The following is a 17868-nucleotide window of genomic DNA, read 5'->3' as shown; positions in this document are numbered from 1 at the left end:
TACGGTCCGCCATCTTGGATTTTGGGCTGATGACGTCTTCCATTAGCATAATTTATGCATATATAATTATGAAAGAGATGCTATTTAATATAAGGTTTTATTTATGTAACAAAATAGCAGTAATATAGCAAATAAATGTGAAAAATACATTGTTAGAACCAAAAATAGTGATTTTTGGCAAAACTGCCTGTCAGCAAACGGTTGCCATGGCAACACGAAAAAATGGAAAATTTGTCAAACTTCGTAAAATTGTTGCCAACAATATTTTAGGAAAACTCACCAAATTTGGTGGCTTTAGCGTAAGGCGTTCTGGCGTTATAGGACATCGAAGTTGGCGCAGGCCTCAAAAGCCCCCCCCCCCCGTCTGAATAGGGTTAAGGGGCGACGTACGCGTTATCCAAACTTTTCCACGCTTCTGTTTGCATTATCCGTAGAAGCGAATTACTTAAATTTTATTCATCTGGTTTCTTTGCACTACATTTTCATTATGTATCAAGAAGAAGTGGTAAATATACAGTCACATATAACTTGATATACAGGTTCATATGTTATGCCATTGGGAAAAAAAACTTCAACTTCAATTCTGTACTTGCATGCCATGCCAGTATTTTCCTTTTATCTTAACGAAAGAAGATTAAGAATGGTGTAAGATTTGAAAAGAAGCAAGTTACAAACTGCCCTTAGGGTACCTTGCTATTACCAATCGCAAGGACGCCCGATGGTGTAGATAGAGCCTACAGATATTAGCGCTACATTTAACGACCTCCGGGTCTTCAAGTTGTCTGTGTGAATTCGATCGGATTCAGTTATACGTACATCGTCCAATTTACAGCAAACTAAAGAAACGTAAGATTTGTTTTAGTTTTTATTGTGGCGCAGTTCATACGATATAAAATTTCATCAACAATTTCTCCATGTAGTTTTGTATATGGATAGATTTAACTTTGTGCCAATTAAGTTGCATGTACGCCTGTAAAGAAAATGAAGAAAAATACAACGTACCTAGTGATTGGTATTCTTCAAAATTCTAGGCAATATCTATTTGTCGTTATCATTGTTATGTATTGAAAGTAGTTGACCATTTCGTGTCTTACTTTTCATAAATAAGCATAATCAACATAGAAATTAGTATAGATGTATTAAAGATTGACGAAGCCTTTATTTTATCATATGCAGCGAAAGTAGTAAATCGTTTTATGAATAATTGTCCGTTAGGGAATCAACGGGGAGGGGGGGGGTCTAGCCAATTGGAAATAAACCGCGAATTGTTATACCAGTCTTCGTTATATTACACCTCAAGCATTAAGAAAGGGGGGGGGGGGTCTAGCCAATTGGAAATTAACCGCGAATTCTTATACCAGTCTTCGTTAAATTACACCTCAAGCGTTAAGAAGGGGGTGGGCAGCCAATTGGAAATTAACCGCGAATTCTTACACCAGTCCTCGTTGAATTACACCTCAAGCGTTAAGAAAGGTCGCAAGTTGCCCAAGCGGAAAAGGCATTCTCCTAATCGGAGAGTGCCAATTAGGAAAGCGTCGTTATCTATAAGAGCACCTGCGCCTGCATTGCAGTGCGGTAGTTCAGGGGAATTAGCCCATTGTGTTTTTGGTTCACGAGATTCATACTTTACAGCTATTAAAAGGGCGGTATTGTGCACATAAATCGGGTGTATAGTTATAAAATCAGCTGAAGACAAACACATTAGATTTCGAGACTACACATTTTTTTTGTAATATGTGCACGGTGCAATGAACATAAAAATATACGTTCACAGAAAAAAAATTGGATTCACAACACAATTATATATAAGATGAAGAAAAATTTCAGCAAACATTATCACAAAACCTTACTGCCTCTCTACGGATCTTGAATTTGAAATTATTTAGTCCTAACTTTAAAAGTGTAAAGAATGGCTTCAATTTAAAGTAAAAATTTAGTTGCACAGCTCCAATCTTGGGTGCGCATAAGTGAATTATGCAGCCAGTATCTCAAGCCCTGTTGGTATACTCTGGTATTAGGCTAAAACGGCGTTCAGAATTATGGTGGTACCTTTTAGGCATTGTTACATAGCATATCGTAATATGAGATGATGTGTACAAACATAACAAACATAACATATATCTGTGTGTTGTTTTTTATCAAGACGATTCAAAAGACAAGAGCAAGACCTTACTGAGATGCGATGCACCTTGGAGGGGTACAACGGACTAGCGTTAGGTACCGGTACGGTGTACCGATACAAAACCGTTTTTTTTTTTTCTTATTATCATACCGGACCTGAGAAAATCGGTGGGCCGGATTTTGGACCGATTGGAAAATAAACAGATTATATGATCAGGCATTTACATGTTTTGGGGCTTACTGGTCGAAAAAATAACAAGAGCAGAGTAGAGTAGAGTCTATAGTCATTTTTACCAAGTTTTACAGTCAATAATAGTACAGAGGCAGTTAGCCTTGTAGGATTTTAAGATGCCAGTGTGAGTCGAATACTTCACAAAACAGATGCCTTTTTTGCGATATGAACCATTGTTTTGAGTATCTTCTATACACACGTTCTCACATACTGAATCAGGTTCAGGTCCAAACCTGGACCTGATCCTCTGGACCTGAAACGGACCTGGACCTGAATTTTCTGTACCGGTACCCACCCCTACAAGGGACAGTATCAGATAGGAAACTGTGGAGAACAATGACGGCCTGCCTCTGTAACATTGACTGACATGCGTCGAAGATGATGATGATGAATTATATTAAGTCACTTTGCTATTTTGAGCCTCCTACGTGCATCCGTAAGGTGGGGTCACACCTGCGTATATATTTAAGTCCGTATGAGGCGCGTATGGGAGTATTTGCCTCCACCAGGCCCCACAGGTCGTTGTAAAAATGATAAAATTGGACAAACGTAAACAGGTAACATGTCAGACGAGATAGCTGGGTCGCTAACCATACTTCTTGGTCAGCTAACTCATCTGGCAGGTTATGTATCTATATTTATCCAATTTGTACTATTTTTCCCGCGACCTGTGGAGCCTGGTAGAGACTAAGTGCTTCATACGCACCTCAAACGGACTTGAATATATACGCATGTGTGACCCCACCTGTATGGACAGTGGGTTGTTATCCACTGTGTCTATGGCACGGTTTCGGAAGACGGTCTTACTCCTTTCACTGCTTTTTGCTCCCTTTGCCAAGGTGTTGTATATATTTGTGCGCCTGAGGAAAGTTGTATTCATTTGATGTGCCTTTCCCAAAAGTTCAATACCGGCGAAATGTCTGGGGAATCGAACCCAGGACCTCCTGGTTCTGGGCCAAACTCCCTACTCCGTACTCTAATAACACGCCACATTAGATCGTTTGTGTGCTCATATTTGCCGTCTTCATACTTTTGAAACGGTTTCAGTCACGAATGTACGTCTTTAGCAATTTTTCATCAATGGTTTCCTCCTGATTTGTTCCATTCGTGTGCGAATCACAGTGGGAATTGTGTTGGGTCGGATTTCCTTTTACTATGGCACTATTAATGGGTTTCGGCTGACCTGAAAATAGCTTTGCTGGACGTACAAAATTTCCCTAGTTGACGTGGTGCATCTTTCAATACTGATGAATAATAAATCATTCCCCTTGACATCCGCTTTTACATTCGAGGCAAAAGTTTTGAATTTCATCAGGAGAAAATTCCATTTCCCACAACGTGGCCTCGAGAAAATGGGAGCAGAATTTTTAAATCCGTAGGGCAAAGATAAAAATTAAATATGGATAGAATTATGCTGCCACTGTAAAAGTTAACGTGCCTTTGGCTCTACTGTCCAGGTCAAAATGTTAGTAATAGCTAAGTTGTAAAATTTTTATGTCATAAAGTATTTAGAATTGCCCACGGGCTTTGGGCACGTTCACAAAGTTCTAATTTTGATGCCATATTTTGTGAAGTGATATCTTGATCTAGATCGGTATGGGTTATTTAGAACTTTCTGCAGTTTGGTTAGAATTGTAGGAGGTTTTTTGATAGTTTATTTTAGGTACAAGGTACAAACAAAAGAGACATATATATGATGATTGACATTGTCGTAACAAAAGTCTAAACAAATAATGCTAAACGTATACTAGTGTTCTGTTATACTCATTTTTGGAGGGCGAAATACTTTTTCGAACGACGCTGGTTTCGGGGGGGGGGGCACTCGTTCGCCGTTTTCAACGTTCGCTAGGTTCTTTTATGCTGGGAAAGGGAGTTTGGCGAGAAAGGGAGTTTGCTGTCTCGAAATGGGGCAAAGTCCTTTCCGCTCCCCTCCCCTCCCCAAAAAATAAAGATTAAAAACTAGCCCCATATGAAGACTGCAACGGAGGCTATGGTGCCTTTTAGTCGTTCGTGATTTTTTGTACAAGCAACGACGAAAAAGTCAAAGTGTGTTTGTATCAGAGAATATTGCATACGTTTTCACAATCAATCCGCCTACCGTATGCATCCAATTCAATACCACTAGTACATGCAGTAGAAAACACATTTTCCATTAACGACTTGGGCCGTTTGGGAACGTTTAATGACGAAACCGGCTCTAAAACACATGCATTATCAAGAAAAATGGTACCATTACACAGAATACTGCAGGCTTTTATAGTGCAACAGAGTAGTTTGTTAACTATACATATATATCCCTGATAAATATAACATACGGTAAAACACTTAATATATAGTAAAATCAAGGTCTATTGTGAATGGTGGAACAAGCGCTTGATCCGAGCGTTTTTATTAAGAGGTTTTACCGCTACATGGAGTAGAAAATCACGCTTCAAGATTCTTTCCTAATAACTACAGTGGGTGGGTTCGCGTTTTATTGCGTGGTTTTATTCTCAGGAACTGTACAGTTCATTTTCTGTACAAGGCAGCTGCCGACGCGCGATACAATACCGCCGCACTAATATCCGGGAAACGACCGGTGTAAAAAAGGTTATTGTTCGGAGTAGGCGGGAAAAAAGAGAAACAAAAGTTGAAGAGAATGAAGAAAAATCGATACTCGTTCTGGAAGGCAACACTACGACTCCAAAGCGGTAAGGCAAGGAATCTATCTATGTCACATCAGCCACCCAAATCGCCAAACGCCACGGGATTGCCGTTGCAAAGAAAGATCTATCGCTCCTCGTTAAAGATAGAATGTTGGCCGTCGTTATCTCCAATCTGGTCGGTCGTTTTTTTCTTACCACCGGGTACAGGGATCTAAGGAGGTCGTCAGAGATCGTTTTCTTGTAGGATGTGAGATGATTCCATTTCAGGCGTGCGTCCGTAGAGACCGTCGTTAACGACGTTTCACTGGAGGATACAACCATGAGGGTGCGAAAAAGTCTTCAGGGACGGAAAAGTTTACCAAAAAAATGGTCTCAGTAAAGTTTGTTCTAAGAAGAACAAGTGTCCGTAGAATACAAGCCTCCGTGAGTTATGGTTTGTATTGTGTGACAGGGTGTTTCAAAACATTCAATTTGCAGTATAGGGGTTCTACTCTTTCTTTTACTATAGTCGTATGTTTTTTTAACGAGATTGTTCAAAGCAAGGTCACGAGATCACTTCAAGGCAATGAACTAAGTTGGAAACTGTGCACAGAGATAGCGGTGGACATTTGTTTTGACGGCTGATAAGTTGTAGACAGAAGGGAAACAGGTGTCTTCGAGAGAGTTCCATAATTTTGCTGTCCTGGGAAAGAAACTGTTGCTTGGAAACTTGGAAACCGGCAATGGAACAGTAAGGTGATGTAAGTTTGAAAAGAACCTGGTGTTGCGCTGAAAGGCTCTTGCCGGAGGGACAGGTAGAATGAGATCATTGGAGCAATAGCTACGGAAGTGCAGGTAAAAAGGGACATGGATGCAACATTTCGCCCGTGGGAGAGAGGGTCAAACCTAGATGCTAACTGATTGCCAATAGCCAAATAAATTATTTTTTGAATGCGGTCTAGAAGTTGCAGACAGTCCTTCGGGGCATCTATCTGCCCAGAGATAACAGCAGTATTCCATATACATACAGGGGCAGATAGTGTATTTGTACAGATAGAGTATTATGTCTATAGTGAGGTAATTCCTGGCTCGGAAAAGTGAACCGACTTTCATAGCTTAAGATTTGGCCATGGATTCTATGTAAGTTTTCCAGGTGAAGTTTTTGGGGAGGGTAAGACCGATAAAGCGAAAGAATTATTAAGTTACTCTGTAATTTAAATTTTTTGCTTGATGTACGTGTTGGCTTCAATCATACCTAGATCATACCTAGACGTACTGATGTTATGCATTCACCCCAAACACCTGATTGGAGATCACCTCTCCAAACGTCTGCTTGGAATTTCATCTTGACTGGTTTGTAAACGCAATCAAAATCATTGCATTACAATCATTAGATGATTTCCTTCACTACAATGTTTTCTTTTCTTTCTGTACACATCATCAATTTACGTTGAATGCATATACAAAATCTACTTAGCTACGAGAGACCAAATATTGAAATACCCTATACATAAGTTTCAATAATCTTGAAGGACTGAGAAAATTTAACCGATGAAAGCCTTTGGCTCCTTAATTGGTGTCATATTCTTCAGTTAGGAATCCGAAAAAACGCTAGACTGTTTTCATTGTCTGCGTCGAAGAAGGTTAGACATCCAGGTAATAAGATACGCTAAAAAGCAGTTACACAAGCAACTGGATATAATTTTGGAATCGGTCGACGTCAGACGTCTCAAACAGCAACCACTTCCTTTTGTCAGTGACGCTAAAAAATCTCGTTGGAAAACTGTGAATTGATATGCAAAAGAGATATAGTTGGATAACATTTTTTTATCATTAGGCTAACTATGAATTAAATCCTTACTATGAATTATAACAAAATCCTCTATCTCGCCACTGAAAGTTGTAATCTAAAATTATGGGTCTTTCTGTCGAGGAACCAAGTAACAAAGAACAGATTTCGTATTAGTGGGCATTGGTGTTGAGGCTATGTTCATTGAATCGTACAGTAATATCTATTGGGCAAGTCACACACAGGCAGCCCCGACTGTCATTGGCGATGTTATCATTGCAACTGCTCTTTTCGGGTCAGGGGTCTCAAATGTTTTACAACCCCCAACGAGAGAGCCTTCAAGATATTGTTTCTTCACACGACATCTATAGAATAATGATGCAAGCTTTCTGTACGAGACTGCCACCGCAACGCTTCTTGCCTCATGGAATTAATAGAAATATTTTTATCTGAACCGAATTCCCCTACCAAGAAAGTTTCAATTTATGTTACAAATATATATTCATCATATGTATAAATGTCTATAGATAAGATTATGTTTATTATAGATATGATCCTATTTTGAATTTCTTATTTCTTTCTGGATGAAGAGAAACCTGATTGATGCGCATGGCAGAAGAAAAGCAGATCCTAAAAAAAGAAGTTTTTAACAGACCCGAGTCAGTTTATAGTTGTGCCCTATGTGGCATGCTTGTATAGGACTGTTGAGTAATAGTAGACGCTGTAGGGCTGATATCAAGTAGAATTTTACCTTGGTCAATATTGACCGAAGAAGGCCATATATACGATTAATCGTGGACTGCTCATGTGATATGATCGGGTAGTTCTTATAATTGAAACTTTATCATCTTTCTTAATTTTACTATTCTAATTTTCAAAATTGATGTTGTTATACGCCATTGCTTGAGTGTAGTGCCTCTGTGTTCTGTACTTTTCTTGTTTTTTTATAATAAAAAAAAAAAAATGGCCGAAATCACATTAACATTTTCATTGTTAAAAACAAGACAAAAATTTTCTTCCTACTAAAATCAATCTAATATAGAATACATTTGGCATTTCATTTTTAACTGTCTTCAAAGAAGAAGTAAAATCCCATAATAAATACGTAGATTTAGTACCCCAATCTGTACTGTATGTACATTCATCCACTTAATGTTTGTATGTTGGAATTTGGATTATCTGCATATATTTAGACCACATTCACTCATTTCATGTAACTAGTCTTTGTTCACTTGCAATTATCCCCATGGGCATGAATTTGCAATAAAACATTATTATTGAACAAGAAAACAGTTCTCCTTTTAACATCACAAAACCCACACATAATAGAAAAGGTGGGATCTTTCGTCCTCCACTGTCTTCGAACAAGGAGTCGAACCCAATAACCCAGGATCTAGAGTTAGCTTTCACTAGTTTTAGACTAGAGTACACTTGTGATATTGTATTTTACACACTGTTTGAATCTTTTATGTTACCTGCAATTAGCCCATTGAATTTGCAATAAAACTTGACTATCATTAAAAAGAAGTGGTTTCTGCGAGGGCACATATATCTTGCTAGCCTCGGATCAGCGCGAATGGGGATATGTTCGGTGTGACGGACTACTTGACACACTAAGGCAGTCACCGCAGAGCTGTAGAATCAATGATACGTTACGCAAACGGGTTGTGGCGCTGTAGCGGTTATGATTGAGAGACTCGTGAAAAGTGAACGTCGATACTTTTATGTTAGGAAAAGGTTGTTGCAAGTTTATTTGAGCATAGGACAAAGATGAGTTTACACACGACAAAGACGAGTTTTACACACGACAAAGAGGAGTCTAACACACGACAAAGAGGAGTTTTACACACGACAAAGACGTGTTTTACACACGACAAAGATGAGTTTACCCACGACAAAGAGGAGTTTACACACGACAAAGAGGAGTTTTATACACGACAAAGAGGAGTTTAACACACGACAAAGACGAGTTTAACACACGACAAAAATGAGTTTACACAGCGCGTAAGACCTATAACAGCTGTGGAAATTTAGACCGTGTTTAAAATTGTTTATATGGATTGGAAGGTATTGAAAATATAGGTACTTGTCATCGTAAAAGTTCAGGCATCTTCAGTGAAATTTTACATGTGTTGTTCTTATTGTTCACCTTGGAGTGCAATGTTGGGTATGAGTCACTAAATTTCTCTGTTGCTTCGATAGCAGGATATGTTTTTAAAATAAGGGGTTTCTAGCGCATCCCCTTGAACGGGCTCGAGGTACCTACTCGAACAAGGGACCCCCCTTCCCAAAGACAGTACATCCCCAATTCGAGATCCCATTCCCTGGATTTTAACCTGGTTCTCCAAGTTAGCCTTTGGTCCCATTTCCAAAACGGACATCGACTGGACAGCTTTCAGGAGCAAAAAGAATGATATAAAAGACATCGAAACACAAAATGTTAGAATAAGATTCATGGGCATAAAAAGTGTATATTTCTATGTATACGTTTTGATTTTTTCGTTTCTTAAAACATCCCGGCCGTGCCCTGACTTAGAAATGTGACCTAAGCCTTACCCAGTATACTTGAAACCAATAGCTCAACTTCGAGGCTGCTACCAGTTGTGCTAATGCTCGCAAGTCGTGAACCAGGGTTGTAGCCAGCAGCTGTCCTTCAGTCGTTTGAAGGAATTTTGCAGCTGTTGACTGAAAAAAGTTTTCCCCATTCCCTCCCCAGGAATAGACAAAAATTGATATGTAAAGATATAAAAAAACTGAAACCCATGTGTTCTTCCTCACCAAAACAGATGACATTGAACAGCTTAGTCTACAAGCAAAATTTGCGCCTCAAAATGCAGGAAATAGTGTTTCAGATCTAGAGCGTCTAGGTTTCAAAATTTTCTGGGACCCAGACCCCATAGAAATGACGCGCGACACCACGCCATGCCTTCGGTGCTCGATAGGATTCCCATTCAAAATTGAGGGGACTGAAAATGATTTCAGGCTGGCTACAACCCTGTCGTGAACAATTAATAGAAGGCGCAGTTAGCATTTGCTACTAAGTGATGTATGTTGAATATTACCAAAAAAAGGCTATTAACTTTCCCTCAGTCAGTGCTTTGTAACCGTTAATGTAGGAAAGTTATTTTTACATGGCGAAATCGTTATGTCTAATTTTGCACTCACTCAAGTATTCTATTCTTCATTGCTGTTGCCCTAAACAGTACAAATTTTGGCTATTTGACGTCGAACAGTCATTTTTTTCATACAATTTGCCGTGAGTTAGCCCTAGGTTGACATTTCAATAATGTGAATGATTCGACACGTCCAATTTTGCACATGTGACAAAAGAAAGAGCACGGCGGATTGATTATAACGGCATTATACTTTAAATATGAACAATGTGTCCCAGTGGCATTAGCTATAGCGAGTTACACATTACACTATTATACAATGGTACTACTGTACTTCATACGCGTGCCCATGTAGCTGTAACAAGAAGCTCAACTGAGGAAGCTTCACAAACACCAGGGATATGATATAATGATGAAAACATGTTAAAGTTGTTGTATAGGCCATTCACATAGAGGTTTTGTTTCTGATAAAATTTTCATTTTTGTGGCTTAAAAGTCTCTTTGAATATAAACAGCTACATTTATTTTCATCAGGTGACAAAAGAAAGAGCACGGCGGATTGATTATAACGGCATTCTACTTTAAATATGAACAATGTGCCCCAGTGGCATTAGCTATAGCGAGTTACACATTACACTTGTCTAGTATACAATGGTACATTTTAATGGCACTACTGTACTTCATACGCGTGCCCATGTAGCTCAACTGAGAAAACAAGAAGCTCAACTGAGAAAACTTCACAAACACCAGGGGTATGATATAATGATGAAAACAGGTTTTGTTTCTGACGATATTTGCATTTTTTGGCTTAAAAGTCACTCTGAATATAAACAGCTACATTTCTTTTATCATAGTTGTGGACGACTATTCGTTTACAACTTTTAAGTTTCTTTTCAATTCAGCTGTTTCGTTAATCCTATAGAAAGCAAAATCATCCCAGCCGTATACCTCAACAGGGTGGTCATTTGCGGCCTGTTATGCCGACTTGTCCGATGATTACCGTGCTAAATCAGCACCCTTAGGGAACGCCGCAATCATCAAATGGCGACGTCGTGCTTTCAACGGAAACTACCTCCTTAGAGCCAAACCATGAAAGAGCTGGGAGGAGGGGGGGGGCATTGTTCCCTGCCTAATTCATGATGAATATATCATCAATAGGCGCCTAGGGGGTTGAGCGGTAATTGCTACCTCCAATTCTTGGGGACTTGGTCGCATTAGATAACCTGTCTGAATAGGAGCCATCAATCTAGATGGGACTGCAAGCATTGCCATCAATTTGACGATCACGGTTGAGGACCGGAGCTGTATGGATTTGTTACATCCCTTTGATAACTGTGACGAATGCAAAGCATGACGAATGAAAAAAAGTTGAGGCGTATAATTGTGATTTTTCTCTCCAAAGGGCAAAAATATTAATACGTTACTCACGGATACGTGATTTTTTTAATGTCGTACTTTCGCTCTCAGTGGCCTTCTCTCGTTTCAGATTTGTTTGAATTATTTTTACTTAATTTTATTTCATTTATTTTTCCCCTTAGGACTAAACCATTTTTATGATTCATAGGTGAGGTCACGGGGATGTTCTTCTATAGGTAGTAAAAAAAGGATCTCAAAGCCGCGTTTCAGTGAAATAGAATATCCCAAATCTATAACTCATTCAATAATTTAAATGATTATCTATAAAATTGGTATGGGCAAATCCAGGTCATCCTTATGTCTATTCTGATTGGTAACTTATTCAAGATTAATATCGGCGACTGATATGAGAACTATAGCAATATGAATGGTATAAGATATAAATTTTATGATGCCATTTGCTACGGTTAGCACAACAATTGACACATAAGATGACTTGTCTGGTGCATCCCTGTCTCGTATTCAGCTATAGCTAGACGAAAGGGTCTGCCACCCCGTAAGGGGCGGTATAACCCCAACGGTGCTGTAATACACAGTATGGCTATGACTGACTGACTAGTCAAAAGAATAGATATATTTCAGAAAATGGTCAAATTTTGTTCATGAAATCTGCCCAATGTTGCTTGAGTAGCCGTTATCTTACGTATCTTATTATTGGATGTCTAACCGTCATTGACCTACTATAAGTGATAACTATTTTGATTTTAAATTATGATCATAGATTGCAACTTCTATCTTTACGATTCACCTGTTTTTGAATTTGAACAAACGTCAAAGTGCATCCCTCTATTGTCTTGTAAAATGGTCGAAGCTCTAAAACCTGGGGAAATGGGTTTTCCGCTTACCTGATCAACCCCAACAAAAACCTACCGACCCTAGCCTTGTTTTGTCGATTGGTAGAGTGACAAGACGTAAGATTTTCCATGTGACATCTTGCTAATGAAATGTTGTAGATTATTTTTTCTTTCTTTCTTCATTCTTCTTTACTGCAAGCACTAACTGGCTCTTATTAAAACAGGCTATATAATACATACAACATAACAACATAGACACGTAAAGCATTCTAGATATATGTTTAAGTTAAGGGTCTTCGGATGTGTTAATAATTTTCTTTTCACTTCGGTTGTACGCGATGTTGAAAATACCAGTCTTTTGATACATTGCACGTTTACATTGTTAAAGAACATTTCTTGAATAACTTGGGCCGAATTTTAAACAAAAAGAGAAATAATATGATGTTTACCTATTTGCACTATTTTGTTTTGTTTAGTGCAGTGCCAAAATCAGTGTGATGTTGAAAAAAAAAAAACAGTCTTCTGAAAATTGCAGTTTTACATTGTTAAAAAACATTTCTTGGATCACTTTGGCCGAATTCTAAACAAAAGAAAATAAGAGAATCTCTACCTATCTGTACTATATTTTTTTTTGTTCAGGGCCGAAATCATAAACATAACATTTCTTTCACTAGGCCTAATAAGAAAGGCGTACCCTAGGTAAGACGGATCGGAAACTGTACGGGTACATGGGGGGTAATCAGATGAGAAAGAGTGACGGGTAAAGCCGCATGGGATGGAATGACGCCTCGAGGCCTGTAAAGTGGATGTCATAAACTGTACGTCATGTTTTGTATTCCTTCAGATACTGCGATGTTATAGGACATTTTCTTTAACACAACCAGTTCATCTCACTTACTGACGTTTCGATGTTATAGTTTTACAGAAAAGATACACAAAACATCCTTCCAAAAAAATGGTGGATTAAAGAATGGATGTCATAAACTGTACGTCATGTTTTGTATTCCTTCAGATGCTGAGATGTTATAGTTTTACAGAAAAGATACACAAAACATCTTTCCAACAAAAAACGATAGATTAAAGAATGGATGTCATAAACTGTTCGTCATGTTTTGTATTCCTTCAGAGACTGAGATGTTATAGTTTTACAGAAAAGACACAAAAAATTTGTCCAACAAAAAAAAACGGTGGATTAAGAATGGATGTCATAAACTGTACGTCATGTTTTGTATACTCTCAGGTACCGAAATGTTATAGTTTTACAGAAAAGATACACAAAACATCTTTCCAACAAACAGGCGGAGTAAAGAATGCATGTCATTGTTCATCGTTCTTTTAGACTATTTATCTTTAAATGACAAGGAAAAATACAGAACACAAATAGACTCCATCCATAGCTAAAACTACTATCACTTTTGGAAAATACGATTTCAATCAACAACAGCAACAAAAAAATGTACAATAACAAGAAGTAACACAGCATTTAAGCGGTCAATTAAGAAATGAAAGATAAAATCAGGATTTATAATTTTAAGTTATATGCCAAATATTTTTTTGAGTAGAATAATTCACTCACACTTTATGTCTACTGTAAAGGTTTGGGTGAGAATTGCAGTATCTCAATACATCTTTATGTCTTGACTGGGATAAGATTGCTTGCCAAAAGGTACTTGGAATTCTTTACGGCGTCTCTTTTACAGATGGAAAAAGAGATGAGACACGTGGGGAGGGGATAACATTCATAAAGAAGTTAGCGTTGGAAAAGAGATGAAGGAACGTCTTTATTAGAGAGGACAGTTTGATTGATGGGTTCCGCAGTGAGCGATGACCTGCGTGAGTAAACCGGCGCAAAATGAATGAGTTCGACCTGGCGAGGAAGACTGCCCGTAGGATCGGCACAGCAACAGTCCGTCAAGAGAATCGGTTTCTCAGTCATAGGCCTTTAGTGCTATCGTCTAACATGTCATTCAAGAGGCCGTTGGACGTCAGAAGAAAGATATTTCAGTGAATAGCCGAAGGTATATCATCGTTAAAGTGAAAAGAACGGGCGCTATATAGTCACCACAGGCCGGCATCCACCAGCGTCGCTGATAAATCCACACCTTGGCGTCTCTTACGTAAAAGTTTCACAGCGCTAAACGGCTCAGAAATGCAAACGTAAGCCGTACGGGCAGGAGGCTTTTGGAACGCAGCAAATCTTTGGGTAGAGTGATGTTGGCAATCACCATCCACAGGGGGCACTAGCCAAAAGGAATCCCTGGTTTTCATGTCCAATCAGCTATACCGGCCTTCACGACATCTTTGCTGTCTCCTATGGGAGCTTTGGGTGGCATTACACATGCAAAAAAAACGTTCTTATCGCAAAACAAACGAAAATCAAGAAAAGGGGTGAGGCTGTGGCATGAAATCGTTTCGTACTTGATGAATTATAGAGAGAAGGTAATGCGCACCAGCCGCTTTCTTGCACACAATTCCACTAACTAGGCAACCTTGCTGTGACCGCGCGCGGTGACCGAATAATTTGACAGAACGTTCAAAGAATTTTTAACACTTACAGAAACGAGTGTTTATGTATGCTTCATTTTTTCTCTGCCATACTTTTATAAAAAGTTTTCATAAATACATGGTATTCCAACAAGATAGTAAAGGTTTACAGACATGTAAATTTGGTCGTAGCGTGGTCGCATTGCAATCGCCGTTTAGGGGCTAGAGAGTTTGCTACTTGCTACAAAAAATAAGCAACAACTTTAGCCAAACCGAATGATGGTACGCCTCTATATGTTCAACTACGCAAAACACTAAAGGGGCACACTGTAACAAAGTTTGGAAATATCGAGCGATCCACGAGACGCACAAAAGACAATAAGATGTTTTCAATGATTGAACTGGCAACTTCAATCAACGCTCGGATGTGTTACCGGCAATTCTTTCTGGACAATTTTCGCGAGGCAGCCAGCGATTTCCCGGGGCTGCGACTGCATGTGTCACTTTGCCAAACTGACCCGCTTACAGATTTGGTTCCCAAGAGAAGTGCCTCTCTGTGTAACCCAATTTATCTCCAAATGACACGGCAATGATTTCATGCCCCAGATAAGAGAGGGTCAATTTATCTTCGCAAAATAGTATGCAGAAAACAATCACTACAACATTTGGCCACACACGTTTAAGATTTTAGTTCGTTTGAAAACAACATGGTTATGCGAATCTTTCAATACGCATATTAAGAAGCCTATCACCATTAGACTAAGTATAAGATTACTGGAAGTTCAACGTTCAGTAAAATGTAGAAAAGAAAAGACATTGTAGAGATCCCCTCCTATGTCTCACGCTCAAAACGCGGGAACATTATGGATGCTAATGGCGTCAGAGGAAGGTTATTCATTTCTCCAAAGGGCGTGTTTCAGGCCTTGACAGCACTAATAATAACTCTTTCCTGCTGGTAACATCAAGGTTTAATAGTTGATACTATTTTTCTCCCGTTTTGTACTCGATATCTAACATTGATCGCGCGTCATCTGATCGCTGGGGGAGCGATTACTGATGGCAACGCAAATGGCCGATGCCGAGAAAATTGTTCTGGGTGTTTGGCCAACACAGCCAACCACTGTGAAATCGAATTATCAAGCTACCGTGTCAAGAAAAATGCCGATGAAATACAAACTACCCTTTCGTCTTGCAAACACAATAACAAGGTATCGATGCAAATGTGAGCTAATGGATCGTTAAACGATTTTTTATACGCCCCCCCCCCCCCTTGGGTCGTAGACTTTTCCAATAATAATCGAAAGATCTTCCTAGCTTTGAGCGTATAATCTGTTCCAATTTTTCTGAAAATGAGTTATGAAATATGTACAGCAGCCAACATTGAATATAGACAGGAAACGGTTTATCATCTGTCGTGCGGCTTAATAGATAATCCCAACTTAATTCTACGTAGCTCGAAACTGCATGCTACGCTTCCAGCGACTTGAGTTCCGTTCTAACCCCAAGACCTACCCAGCTATTTGTCAAACCATAGTTTCAATATGGTTACCGATAATTGCTCGGAGATAATATCTGAAACTAATATCAAGTTATACGTTCCTAAAGGTGGCGCCTCAGAGGTGGCAACGTAAGAAAATGTCATTGCTGAAAGTACAGATGGTATCTAGTGCAGAGCGAAATTGTACCCGACTTACTGAGGATAGGACGCTGTCATGCCATGACTGTGTTAAAAGCTTATCTGTACTGCGGGTATAAATGAATCTTTGAATATGGTGAAACGTTATCTTACCTGTAATGAGAGCTAAGCCAGCAAAGATGACTTGGAAGACGGCGAATTCCATCTTGAAAGATGTAAGTTGTACACAGCGGTGCAGTCCTGATGTAGCGAGTTCCACGTACTCAGAGACAGGGGCTGTTACAGTGGCGCTATCACGCTGCCAGCGTACTTCGTCTTCCCATCTCTCATAGTTCTAGGAAGGGTTGACTGACACGAACTGCAGTGAAGCGTTTACTTCAATCCACGCCTCCCACGTTTACCACCTATAGATGCACTACCTTCACCCAAGTACAGGAAAAGAGAGAGAGAGAGGGAGACATACGGGCACCAAGACCGACAGGCACGAGCCCTATGGTAGCGACTGCATAAAACTTTCAATGAATTCGTGCGGCCAGTGACGCGTGGAAGGTCGCTTTCAATGCAGTCTATTGTTTGCGCCGTCCCTGGTTCTGAAAGGTCTGCGGTTCTTCTATACCCAGCCAGCTCGTCGCTATCGCCCAATCTCACGTAATTGCCTGGGCTAGAATAAAAGATGACAGGCAGTAACCATGCGGAAAATAGAGAAGACCTTGTGAAGGACCCGTATGGGCAACACGCCGCTCCAAGAGGGTGTGCTCGATGACTGATAACCATTGTAGAGCGCGAACATCCTTCTCGTCTCGCGTGCAGCTGCGCATGGAATCAAGAGACAAAACGTAACACTTCTTTCCTCCGGCACTCCAATTAAAACGCCCAATTAAGCATCAAACGAAATACGCTGCCCTTTTAAGTGATCCTTGCTCGGCAATATTTCAAATACTGTACTTGAAGAGACAAAGAAAGACGTGCGCGTCTGTCAAAAGACTGAAAAGGGCTCTTGTTATCTTCAGTCTTCGTGTTTCAGACTTTGCAGTGATAGGGTGAGTACGCCAATTACAAATGGACCTATCAAAATAGATGGGGTCTCCTTTGAAAGCATATCATACCGAGGATTCATGACGACGGCTCGTGAATTTTGAGACATACTGTCTTCGTCAAAAATGCAACCTTCTGTTTTAACCGTAATCGTTACGTTTAGTATCTAAATGGGATTTTTTGTCAGGGTACGAACAAAGTAATTTTTAAATGAAATTTATCTTTCTTTAATTCACGTACTAATCAAGATAAAATGCGACTGTAGAAGATCAAAAGTCAATGTGTGTTGAATGATAAAGCCACAAGAATCACACATGCGTTTGCGCATGCCTATATTATAAAAATTCCCGGGACTTCGAAGATGTACGAAGCGTAGTTTAGAAACATCCGAGACATTGTTTGAAAATTTTAATGATAAACGGTGCCTTAACAGCTCTGTTTTAAATAGTAACCGTTATATTTTTGTTTTACTTTATTTTGAATTGCATTTTTATAGCCAAGATGCTAAACAACAAACAAGCAAAGATGCATTTGTGCATGCTCGCATCATGGAAAGGTCCGGGACATTGTTTCGAAAGGTTGGTCATAAACGGTGTCTTAACAGCTTTGTTTTGAAAGCTTAAC

At 39.4% G+C, this 17868-nt stretch overlaps 1 protein-coding gene across 1 annotated transcript in view; it reads right to left on the bottom strand.

The window, feature by feature from the left end:
* Positions 1-13, bottom strand: part of LOC118430191 (hemicentin-1-like) — a 27401-nt gene extending 27388 nt beyond the window's left edge. The window contains exon 1 of the mRNA XM_035840901.1: positions 4-13. Coding sequence (XP_035696794.1) covers positions 4-13 — 10 coding nt within the window. The remainder of the gene's footprint in view (positions 1-3) is intronic.
* Positions 14-17868: the final 17855 nt, after the last annotated feature.

This window comes from Branchiostoma floridae, chromosome 14 (genome assembly GCF_000003815.2).
Source record: "Branchiostoma floridae strain S238N-H82 chromosome 14, Bfl_VNyyK, whole genome shotgun sequence".
NCBI classification, from domain to species: Eukaryota; Metazoa; Chordata; class Leptocardii; order Amphioxiformes; family Branchiostomatidae; genus Branchiostoma; species Branchiostoma floridae.
Note: the sequence above shows the minus strand (reverse complement) of the source record. Positions and strands in the feature narration are given on the sequence as shown.